Source organism: Lonchura striata, chromosome 1 (assembly GCF_046129695.1).
Source record: "Lonchura striata isolate bLonStr1 chromosome 1, bLonStr1.mat, whole genome shotgun sequence".
Lineage (NCBI taxonomy): Eukaryota > Metazoa > Chordata > Aves > Passeriformes > Estrildidae > Lonchura > Lonchura striata.
This window is the reverse complement of record NC_134603.1, coordinates 16,964,912-16,977,997: the sequence shown is the minus strand read 5'-3', so window position 1 is coordinate 16,977,997 and position 13,086 is coordinate 16,964,912. Positions and strand designations below refer to the sequence as shown.

The 13,086-nt window shown below is 33.2% G+C and overlaps 1 protein-coding gene across 2 annotated transcripts in view; it reads right to left on the bottom strand.

Moving 5' to 3' along the window:
- CSMD3 (CUB and Sushi multiple domains 3) overlaps window positions 1-13,086 on the bottom strand; it is a 581,291-nt gene that overhangs the window by 94,801 nt on the left and 473,404 nt on the right. For both annotated transcript variants that reach the window (XM_077782368.1, XM_021546425.3), the window contains exons 40-44: window positions 12,583-12,652; window positions 10,647-10,763; window positions 6,154-6,363; window positions 5,093-5,281; window positions 1,746-1,923 (exon numbers count right to left, since the gene is read on the bottom strand). In XM_077782368.1, the coding sequence (XP_077638494.1) occupies window positions 1,746-1,923; window positions 5,093-5,281; window positions 6,154-6,363; window positions 10,647-10,763; window positions 12,583-12,652 (764 nt within the window). The remainder of the gene's footprint in view (window positions 1-1,745; window positions 1,924-5,092; window positions 5,282-6,153; window positions 6,364-10,646; window positions 10,764-12,582; window positions 12,653-13,086) is intronic.

Genomic DNA, 13,086 nt, shown 5'->3' with positions numbered 1-13,086 from the left:
TTTTGTATCTATACTTTCAAATGTGGCATCAGAAAATAAACAAAACTAATAACTGTTCATGTCCTCCAGTCTTTTGAATCTGATAATTTCTAGGAAAATTAAGAGATAAATAGTGTTGTTGTAATTAATTAATAGAATAAATAAAAATACAATAATGAATATTGGCTTTGGCAAAAATAAACCCAAAATGCTTATAGACTACTGAATACAAGATTCCCCTTGAAAACTGGATGTTGACATTAATAAATGAACATTTTATTTGTAATTATTATTCTAAGTTAATTTTAGATGTGCACTGTTGCCAGCATTTTTAACTTGTTTTTTCTCCCCTAATTAACAGTTTTAATGTTTTTATTTATAGCTTATACTATACATGGATAGGTAAGAATTGATTTAAATATTATTTTTATGAGTGATTCAGAGTTTTCTCAATCAATGTGTTGCTATGTTATGAATTTTATATAAATGGTCATGTCTTTTTGACTCAGATAGTGTCATGATTTGCCACTACAGATAGGTATTAATATAATTATTGGTAGCTTTAACCAAAACTGAATATGATATGCAGCTGATTAATTTCTTTAATCCTTATTCATATGAATGTATTGATATTTTGTACTATTTATTATGATTTAGACAATACATGTAATGCTTGAAAGATCATTGCTGCCTTATGGAGAAATTAAATACTCTATTTAATATAAAAATTAAATCAAATTTAGTACTAAACAACAGTGGAACTGTACAAAGGACAGCATCATGATATAAGAGTATTAAATGTTCATCCTAGCTTCCTTCCAGATTAGAATTGTCAAATAGTAAGAAATAGGTGTTTTAAATGTTTGGTTTTTTTTAATAGTTATTAGCATAATATATTTTAAAAAATAAAAATATGAATATATTTTATTTTGAACATTTTGTAGTAATATATTTGTCCAAATTGTGGCACATTGAGCCTTTCCCTTCTCTTTTAGCGGGGAAATTGTATGTTTGGAAGTATTTGAATTGTGAATTAAATGTGGTTTTTTTGCATTGGAAACTGCTATAAAATTTTTGATCTGCACTATAAATAAAAAAGCATCTCAGAAATGGTGTAGGCTACATAATTAAATAGCCATCATGTATATAAAGCGATTTTTACACATGTGTACAAATGAGGACTAAAGCCATTAAATGTCTTCAAATATGTAGTGGAGGGATTAATGTGATAGGCTGCTGATGAGGGTCATCATGCAGAGATCCATGACAGACATGGATTCAAGTACACAAAGAATAGAATTTGTTTACAGTTATTGTTGGCTCAATTAATTTTGTCACAGCCAAATACAAAAAGAGCCTCTTGTTTTATGTACATTTAAGAATAAAATAAACCAATTTGGAAGAAATGAATGAAGTCTTGCCCTACTTTAGTTTCTAGTAGTCCTCTAAAACACTAATACATACATCTAAACTCCTTATCATTCCTTTCTTAAGTATTATTTCTCTTGATTGTTGATGAGTTTTTATAGTATACCTCTGTATGCTTTTCTTTGTTGACAAACTGAGACACACTATTATTTTTGATTTCTTGTCCAGTGTTATCTAGAGAATGGTCCATTGGAAAACATGGATTGGTGCAAATCAGTCATTTCTCCTAGAGAGAACACCAGTTTCAAGGGGAAAATCACAAATCTATTCTTTTAAATTCATATTTGGTTATGTAGTGTCACATGAAGTTTAAACAAAAGCCAAAAGTGTTTTCTTACCAGACAGTTATGAAATCATATATTGGCTCTGTTTGGAGAACTGTGAAATTGATGTAAATTCCATTCCCAGGTGGTACTCTTACAAGCCAGAAGCAGTCTTGAAAATTTGGATACTCATCAGGGTATCCTGGAGAGTATATGGTGCCATTCATTGCAGTTATGTTTCCTCCACACAGAGCTATAAAAAAGATCCTTTTTTAAAATAGCCAGTAAATGCTTTTTGCATTCTACTTAGACTATATAAAAGCTCTAGTTTTGAATACATTTGGTACACTTAACTTCATTGCATATGACCATATCTGTGCAAATAAAACAGATTTTATTCAGTATTGTGCTGAATCAGAAATATATTTTGACAGTAATTGTCAAATATAAAAGTAAGAAAATAATAATTCTGATGCAACAAATACTATCAGAAGTGAAATTAAAGAAATATATATACATATAGGAGGAAATTCCCTGCACAGCTGAAAATTACTTTATTAGGGCTTTGTGTAAACTCCAGCTACAAATAGGCAATAAATCACACTAACTATTTGCATGTATGGTTACAAGAAGATAGCCAATAAAATTAACATATGAAAGAAGGTACATACAAGGTTGAGGGGTGGGTGAAGTTTAGAGGGGAACTTAAAAATTAAAACATTGTGTCCAACAGTATGAATAGTAACTTTGCATTCATGGATATAAATTCTGGTAGATAAAGTAAGAGTCCTCTCTGTAATTCATGTCCAAGAGTGCTAATTTTAGACATCATACAGTGCAAGAGTGACCATAAAGATTCTGGACTTTCCTAACTATGTATTTCTGGAAAACTATTAGTCCAAACTAGATTATTTTCTCCATACAGATTTCAGATTTATCTTGAATAAGACATCACTCGGTTATTACAGAAGGGAAATGTTCTACAAGCCTAGCTCTGGAAAAGTAAGCAAAGCTTAAAATTGTATCATTTGCTTTAGTTTGCATACATTCATTTTGCCCACCCACCCCTCAAGGTGCATGTTATGGCAACACAGATTTTCTAAAATGTTTAAAAATCTTCAACCAGAGTAGTTTTGACATATAGGTTTGACATATAGGAATTATGCATTGTTTGTATTTAGCAAAAGCATATGTTAAGGTTTATGTTTATAAACTTTGGTGCTGAGCTGCAGGGTAAGAAGTGATGCACAGTGACACTTAACCATTCAGACTCAAACAGCTTGGGTACTGCTTTTCTTCAGCCTTAACCTTAAAGGCTCAAGGGGGTTTGAGCAGTACAGACAGAAATGGTTTTGCAGTCAGCTGTTAGGGGGGTGAAGACATGGTCTGATGACTGTCAGAGAAAAAGACTTCTTGGAAAAGAAGAGGGAACAGAATCCAAACAGGTTAAAGCAAGGGAGATGCGTTAAGAAGGGTCAGAGAGTGTTACATGATGCACAGGTTAAAGGAATATTAGGTGCATGGGTATGCAAGAAGGGAACAAAACTATTTAAACAGAAGCAAGTTTCGTCATATTTAATTCACACTGTCTGCTTCAAGAAGTTTAAGGAATTAAAAAAGCTTTGGTATAACTTGTCTTACAATAAAGACATTAAACACAAATTTAAGACATGCTGTGTGTTTCTGGTACTAGGCATATACAAATAGCCAACTTCATTTTAATGCTTTTGAACAAAAAGCCTTTATCTTAAATAAAACCAAGTGAATCTAGAAGATAACTCATTATCCTTTTCCTGCAACAATAAAAAAAAAAACCTCAAAAATATCTGTAGCATATAAAAATGTCACAAAAAACACTATATATCAGCACAAAACCCCATGTAATTTAAGAAATTTATCTAGGAGCTGAGTAGTGGTGACAGTCTGTTATCATGTAGGAAACATGCATCTTAGATCTCTAATATTAAGTTGGTGGATTTTTTTAATCTTCATTTTTCATATTAAATTAAGTAGAAATGAAGAACATTCACCTACTGTTCAGGAACTTCATCAAAATTGATACTTGGAGAAACAACATGCTTTGGACATCTTAGAATTTACTAATTAAATTATTGGTTCCAGTAAGGTATTTCAAAGAAACAGAATCCCTGCATTCAATCAATTATTTTGATTGTGAGGCACAGAAAATACAGCTAGAACTAACAGGAAAAGCTAAGTGTTCAGCAGCTAAGACATGAACTATGAAAGCATTACTATTCCACAAGATCCAGAAAATGGGTGGTCAAACTTGAGTATAATGAATTAACTTCTTCTCCTTTCAAAAAAAAAAGACAATGTAGGTGTCATCTGTCTTTTATATTATAAGGCTTCCCCTTCTGGATTCAGTACCATTTAGTTCCTAATTTAGCTACCACATCCCTCTGAAATTCCTAAGGCTCACTTGAGTCCAGAACGAATTTTGAATAATGAGCCTTCTCATTTAAGTATCTAAATTTGGGTATATGGTGCAAAATATAATGAAAAAATCCAGAAAACCATGGAGCTTTTTATTTTCTATTTGGGTGGTTGCATTTGGCTTTGGAGTTCTTTTTCAAGATGAGGTGCTGTTGTGTTGTTGGTTGTTTTTATTTAGGCATTTCTCTCCTACATGATCATGAGGATCCCATTCTCAATACTGTTTCACTATTCAATATAGAGGGAAGCTAAGCCTTTAAGTGGAGGATTGACATTCTTTGGCCTGCTGCTTAGAGACAGGTTCCTTTCAGCTTATGCTTTCTCTTTTAGCATAGCTAGGGAAGAGATAAACACTTTTACAGAAACATCATAGTAATTCTCCTTAAAATTATGGCTTGAATGTCTCCTTAAAAAAATAGCTGTCTGCAAGTCACAGTTCCTTGAACCTTCTTTTTTTGTTTCAAGCACAAGTGAAAAAAAAAATGTAAAAGTTTTAAAAAAATAATTAAAAAAAAGTCCCATTCAGAAAAAAACATATGTATAAATGATTTCACAGAACACTGGCTGGAGGACAAGTTCACTATAGACCAACTTTAACATTTCTTTCTAACTGATAAGAAAGAAAATAAGTGGCCAGAATTGGTAAATTCAACTTTTGAATCCTTTTTTCTTAATTTAATCCACAGTTTTCACTACATTGCTTCACCTAGTTTAAAAGCAGCATGGGTCTCCACATTCCAGACTTAAAGCTTAATCGTCCAAAAGTAAACTTATTATCTCAGATAAGTTTTCAGAGATTTTATATCACAAAACTTTTCAGCTTCTCTGCTAAAATTTTAATAGGCAAAACTGAATACTTCCTTTGCAAATTACAGGCCTCTGTAAATTAAAAATCTGAAGTGACTTCAGTTAAGAGTCTTAGGAAGACTTGCAAATGATGAAGGGTTTATAGGTCACCTGGAACGTACCTTCACATCTGGGGAGAGGATGATTCCAATTGCGGCTGATGCCATGAAGACAAGTCAGAGCTGAATTTCCAATCAACGTGTAGCCAGGAAAACACTCAAATGAAATAGTTTGTCCCACAGTAAAGTCATTTCCAATAACAAAACCATTACGAAATGGTCGAGGATCAGGACAGCTTTGTAGCTGATATGCTGAAATAAATAATAATGGTGGAAAAATCAGTAAAATATAAATTCTGATTATCTCAAAAATAATAGATTGTAATTAGAATAAAATTAAAAGTCATGGACAGCCCATATGTTGGGAACTAAAGCACTTAGGCACAAATTGACTTTTCCTTTAAAAGTTAATTATTTGTAAAGTGGCTCACTTCCAGAATGTTACACTGAGTTCAAGTAAATTTGGACTTGCTATTAAAAGAGTAATAGGAGACTGCTCTAAATCACTCTTAAGTGTTATTCATATAATGAAAACAGGTCTACTTTAAAATACACATTTGACCTTTTTTCATGAACAGTGGTGATCTAATACCTTTTAAATGAAAATGCAATTCTATAAATAGAACTATGATCTTGTGATCTTCACCAGCTCAGCATGACCTACTTGGGTACAAAAGAACAAGAACTGTAATGGAAGTGGTAAACTAGGAAAGAAAATGGATTTGGAGATTTTTGGGTTTGCATTAATTTGCACAAACCTACATACAGTAATACAAAAGAGTATTTAGATGTATACCTTCCAGAACACATTAAACAAAATTAAAATTCCAGTATGCTTCCAAACATTGAATAGAGATGTTTATTTTTTAAAAGCATGCAATGTAAATTAGTATGCCAGTCAGTTTCAGATATTGTCAATTATCTGTTTGCTGACATTTGACCTGATTTTAAAGAAAAAATATGCAATTAATTTTTTTTATCTTAACTTTCTTCTGTTTTATCTCAATGTTTAAACTTGGCGCTGAAACACATAAAATGTTTCATATTTATTTTTAGAAATCCTCAAAACCCTATAAAATCTTTAATAGCCACCTTGTTGTCTCATAAGAATGTCCAAATCTCACCTTGATATACAATATGAAATCCTTGTTTGTTCTGTGAGTAATCACTGTGAAAGTATAGGCTGGTTTCATGAGTTGTGCTGAACAGAGAGGCTGGTAGCTGAGGGCCACTTAGTCTCCCAATGACAGTGCTAGTTTCTGTAGATCCACTTCTAACTTCTAAGTAATCGTGTATGGTCTCCGTTGAGAAATTCAGAAATTGCAAATGGACACCTGAAAAACATTGTCAGTAAATAAACACCACCAGAACCAAAACCAGGAGGGAAAATAAAGTGTGTACATCTTACACATAATCACAGAAAACAACCAGGTAGAAATCCATGTCCATGGCAAGCATCTGTGTATTTCGCAGTCCTGATGTGTTGGGGGCTGCACATCTGCCAGCAAACTTTAAATTGGACTAGATGGTGAGCAGAAAGGCCTCGGGTCCAGCTCAGGGTATCAGGCAGGCAGAGCCTCTGCTGGTACCCCAAGGACTTGTGAAAGCAGAGTGCATGAGGAACATATGTGACAGCTCCACACACTCGCTCTGGTCTATGATGGTTTTGGTGACAGAAATTTATGACTATTTGGTTTAGTAAGGAATAGGAAGGCAGGTTAGTATCAATTAGCGAGTTATTTTTCCTAATCTCCTAATACATCCAGCGATGTATTACAAAAATTATGCAGCATGAGAAGAAAATTCTATGCACTGAATAGTTACAGGACTCTTAAACATTTTCCTGTTTATAACATATTTCTGTATAAGTTACAACCAAGAAAATTTTGTATTGTGTCTTGGTCTGGATCTATTACAACTATGCATGACAATGTAGTAGTTACATCAGAAAGATGATTGAGTCCTACTGGTGTTTCTGGCAAAGACAATCACCACAATTCCATATAAAACTGAAAGTAAAAGATATAACGTCAGATAAATTAGTGAAAGTCATGAATAGTTTTGTAACTCTTGAACTGTAATACCTAAATAATGTTTCTCACTGTCTTTTACAACTTTCATCCCAGATACCATGTAACGTTTATGAAAAATTTTCTGAAGCATGAAACATTTTATATGCAAGTTAGGTGCATAATTAAATTACTCATACCCTGGTAATTTCTGCCTTACTTTATCTGAAGACAGTCTAAAAATTATAAGAAATCTTTTTAAGTATCATTCTTTGACTTTTTCAGCCTTCCAAATATTTCCTACACAGAGAATCAAGCTATATTCAATCTTTGCTCTTTATCACGATATCTTGGCCTTTTATTTGGTCCTATAAACTTTTACAAAGCTTAAGACATCATTAATAATGGCCAGCTCATGTGACCTTGCTGTCAGTTTTCTCCTCTTTCACCAAGTTTCTTTGATACAAAAGTAGTTATATATTTTCACAAATCATCGTGCTCTCTTCAAGTTTCTGAACCATATCAATCTTCACAAGTATTCATCCATTGCTCTGCCAGTAGTAACTGCCTCTATTTGTCTGAGACTTCAGCTTGTTAGACTGATTTATTTTTTCTATGTCTTTTTGCAGTTTGGACATCCTGCTTGAAAGAGTAGTTAATATATTTATATATGCACAGTGTCCTTGTAAAAACATTACACCATTAGCTAATATACAGTGGAGAAGCTTATGATAATTAACTTATAACTGGGAGAAAGTCTTCCTAAAAAGATTTAAACAAGTGAAAGTCTATAAATGTTCCCATGATGGTATTGTTGAGTTCTTCTATTTACTACACAGAAGAGTTGGATGTGCTTCCACTAGAACAGAGTCACAGCATCACTAAAACCAGTTTTAGCCATCACTTCTTCAAATACAATATTTTTCCTTTTTTTCAGTGAAATTTTATTTTAATATTCAATTTAGCTTTAAACATATCTCACTAAAAAAAGTAAAAAACATCAACCATGTTTCAATCTGTGAAGCTTTAGTTTTCTTCTAGAAAATGAATAATTTCATTTTCCTATACATGAACTGGAAAACAGTTCATAAATCCAGTGATCAGTTGGTACAAAGCAGTTCAGAACTATTGATTTTGTTGGTTAAACTTATCCAAGAAACTGTTTCCAAAATTTAAGTAGTTGAATCTCCTGCCTAATGGAAGTCAAACTAAATAACTTGTTAATGGTGTAGAGTGTAAATAGCAGTCTGAAGAGTTAAGTTAGAGTTATTGGACACATAAGCCTGGCAGAATGCAAGCAAAGAAAACAGAGTAAGGAATCAATACAGAAAGAGAGACAGGATAGCAGTAAAGTGAGGGAAGAGGCAGATGCCAATGTACTTGGGATAAAAAGACCGCAGGTTCTGGATACAGGTAAACATACCATTTTATTAAATTTGAAATTTAAGCAGTATTTCAGATTTTTATTATTTCTTCTTTATTAGCAAATGTCTTTGGAATCATCTGTCAAAATATCCTGTTCTCTTATATCTCTGAATATTCTTTTCTCCTGTGCATTTGATCCAGAAATAATGTGCCTACTACTGCTATAATTTTTTTTTGATAACTTAACAAGCAGAAATCTATTTGTGATTCTAGACAGGACTGTGACTCATAATGAGGCACTACAAATTGTCCCATCAGGCTATCTAAAAATTCAGGTAGTGGCAGAGTTAAAATGTCAATGATATTTCTATAAAATGCTAAGACAAAAAAAAAAAAATCAATTATTGACTGTATTCTTGTGTGTTTTGAACAAAATGCAAACAAACAAATTGGGTTCTATATAGAAATCTTTCTTCTAATAAAATTAATTTCCCCCAGATAGATTTGGTTAAGTGAATGTTATAGAATGTTTAATATTTTTCAATATAAATGACCCATGCAGAACAATTGGCCTTCATATAAATCATAAGTGAACTAGGCTGATGGTATTTCTAATCAAAAATACCACAGAATTTATTTTAAAAAGAGGAGGGAAAGAATCTGAACATATGTAGAAGAGGATGCTATTTGGAATGTCACACTCACTCTGGAAAACCCAGAGATTCTGTTTCATCAAGCAAAGTATATAGCAAAAGATGGTAAGTATAAAATGGAAAACAACAAGGCCTGTCTAAGAAATTCAGCATACCATTAAACTAGCATATTATGAAAAAAAATCTATGTGCACATGCAAAAAAGTGCCACGTGTTAAAAAATCAGATAGGATAACTCTATTGGCTAGCTTCAAATAAAGATTTCACAATAAAATATGCACAGGATCCCCCCCAAAGCTGCTCAAGATGTTAGCCAATGTAACTAAAAAATGGATAGTACCTATATAAAACCATAGTGAAATAAGAGAAGTTCTAGAGACTTGAAAAAGTCTGAATATATATTGGTCTTTAAGACAATAAAAAGGACTTGGGAAATGGCAACTACAGGTTCGCTGCAGTCCTTGGAAAAATTATGGAACTTGTTTTTTTGGAAGAAATTTCCAAACATATAAGAGACAAAAAGACACTTAGGAGCATTCATCATGGATTTTCTAACAGAAAATAACAGTTAATCAACCATTATATCCTTCTATTATTAAATTGACAAAGGGAGAAAAGTGTATGTAATATACTTTCACCCTGCTATGGCTTTTGACTCGGTCTGTAACATTCTCATCTGAAAGCTGAACATCCACAAGCTCGATGAATGGAAAGGAAGTCAGTTAAAAATTAACATAACTTTGAGGCTCCAAGGGTGATAATCAGCCATTCAATGGTTGGCAGCCACTAACAAGCATAATTTTATGTGGGTTGCTATGGTAGCTTACACTGGTTTATGTCATTAGAAGAGACTTAGAAAATGAGAATGCATCCTCAATAAATGTGTGGACGATACTCAACTATGGATGGCTTATGGATGATCTATTAAATGGCACAATTTTTGTCTGAAGAACACTAAAATCTTACGGACTGAGTAAATAAATGCTTCTTGAAAGTTTGCACAAGGAGAGGTGCAAAATTCTACATCTGGAGTTCAACATCCTTATCTGTTACAGGCCGGGGATGGATTAGGTTAGTAGCAGCCCCAATGAGACATTTCCACCAGTTGTGGGATTGTTCCAGTGTTTCAGACAATTTTACTCTGAGTGGGAAGTTTGACAGCTTTAAGTGGGAGGCTTCTACATTTCTATGCTGCTATGAGTTTCACCTAAGAGACGCAAAGAAGCTTAATGATAAAATAATTAATTAAAATGTAGCTTTAACTTCCAAATTGACTTGGTGTGAAATAATCATGATAGCTATTTCTTTCTGGTTTATGATTTCATAAAAAGATAAATCAGTCCTGTAAAGTTAATTGTACTGAATTCTAATTAAACAATATTTTCTTCATCAGAAAATTTTGACATATATTAAATGAAAACCCAAGAAATTTGTAGCTTTTCTATTTTAAATAATTCTTTTAAGATTTTCAAATAAATTATAATTACTTTTGGTTTCTTGCTGATGTAAAGTTTAACAATATTTTAAAATCTATGTTCAGTGTTTTGCACCCATAAAAACACAATTTTAAATCCATAAAACAACACATACCAAACCCAATAGGAAGTTTTATTGTCCATGTGCAATCCAAACTGCTAGGATAGTTACCAGGAAACCCTGGACTGAGAATCACTCCACTGAAGTCCGACATGCCACCACCACATTGTGCTAAAAAAAACCCAAAAAAAACAAAACCAATAATATTAATACCTAGGGTTATATTTAAACAAATACACAAACATATTGTTACCACTAAATATCTATTAGAAATTAATTTACAGGAAGGTACCTTGAAAACTTGTATTTGAAGTGAGTAGATTTTAACTTGGGGAATGCATGCACCCAAAACAGAACAGATTACAGAATCCCAGAATCATTTAGGTTGGAAAAGACCTCCCAGATTATTGACTCCAACCTCTGGCTGACCATCATCATTAGACTACGGTGCTAAATTCCACATCCAGCCACTTCCTGAACATTCACAGGGATGGTGACTCCACCATTGGCAGTCCATTCTGTGAAGAAATGATCTGAAATTCCTGACCACTTTTCCTATTAAGAGATTTTTCCTGATGTCCAACCTGAATCTCCCCAGGTGCATCTTGAGGCTCTGCAGTCTCACCCTGCCAGTGGCTGCCTGGGAGAAGAGACCAATCTCACCTGGCTACAGCCTCCTTTCACGGAGTTGTAGAGAGTGATGAGGTCTCCCCTGAGACTCCTTTTCTCCTGGCTAAACATCCCCAGCTCCCTCAGTGACTCCTCATAAGGCTTGTGCTTCCACCAGCGTCATTTCCCCAGTGCTCACTCTGCGGTCTGTGTGCAAGAACTGCCCTTGTGAGAGGCAAGCAGCACACACCAGCTTATAGCAGCACTGAGACAATTGTGCATGTTTGTAAAGGAGCAACTGAATGAACATAATGTATTATAAAACATAATCTATTATAAAAAGGGAAAATATATTTTAAAAAATCCCTAAAATTTCAGCACAGCATCTTTATCTTCAGAATTTAACAAGACCAGTGCAATTATAATATCAGACTTCCTAACCATATGTTAATGCATAATGACAAAAGCTGAAGACTAACGCCTGAAAAAATTCTTACAAATATCTCAAACTTACTGAATATTTATAAATTCTAAGCTGAGGGAACTCAGTACCTCACAGGAGGTTTCTAACACCCTGGAGGATTAAGAAGAGGATTATGTGATGCAGCTCAAGAGGATATATATTAACTGTCTTGAAAAAAAGCAAAGCAAAAAAAAAATCTTTAATGAGATCTACAGCATCCTGCTTTCCATATATTCAAGATTACAAATCCTGATAACTTTTAGTGTTAAGAGAATCCAAACAAAAAGCCATTTCTATTCAGTGAAAGAACTTACGACTAGAAAGAATTTTACGTTCCTCACATTTACTTATGATATAAAAAGAGTATACTTAAATGTACTTCACAAATTTCATTTTGGTTTCTGACAGGTTTTCAGTGCTTTTCCCAATAATATTACAGACATATGTATAATTTAACTTGGAAAATAATGTGTTTTCTGAAATTGGATACACATGCTTATGTTGAATTCATTAGAGATGAAAATGTAATGTTGGTCCTATTTTAGTATCTTCTACAATTGCCTTTACTTTTCTGGGGAAATGAGTCCTAAATAAATTAGCTGTGTTGCAAGGGTCTCTGGAGGTGTCATTCCTGATAATCAATTAATGCTATATCTGGACTAGAACATATAGAATCATATCATAGAATAGTTTGGGTTGAAAGTGCATTCGTTTTACTGCTTAGACATTTCAGAAAAGATTTGCCAACATTAGTGTGCAGCAGTCTTTGAAAATCTCTAATTTAATTTAACCATTTTCACATTTAATTAAGTTCCTCCAGTTCTCCCCATTCTTTCCTCTACATATGTCTATTATTTTTGAGTTTTCTGGTTTCCTCATTCTGGCATTTTTAAGAAAAATGATGTAAATTGAACATACCTAAGCATATTGGAATGGGATAATTCCATCTTCTTACTGGTCCAGGCATGCAAGTGATATGTGAATGTCCCTAAAATGACACAATATTTGCTAATTCATAAAAAAATATACAGTATATGGCACATTAGTATTTCAACAAAAAGAATGTATAATTTAAAACATCATCAAAATACACAAAAACAAAAAGGTATAGTATTTACATTGTACATTGTGAATTGTATCATGCCTTCAATACAGCAGAGAAGACTGTAACTACATGATGGTGTCTATGCCATTAATATTATTTCTTACAGTATCACAGAATCCAGCTGAAGCCTATACTTCTTTCAGTATAAAACAAGGGTCTGGAAACTACATGTCTAACTGAAGCAATGTTTGCATAGTCTGGATGTCCATCATTTGTTGGACATGATGAAACTATACATACTATATCAATTATGTAAGTGTTGACTTTACATCTTAAACTCATCATAGACAGGCCCTCTATGTTGTTCATTGGCCTCA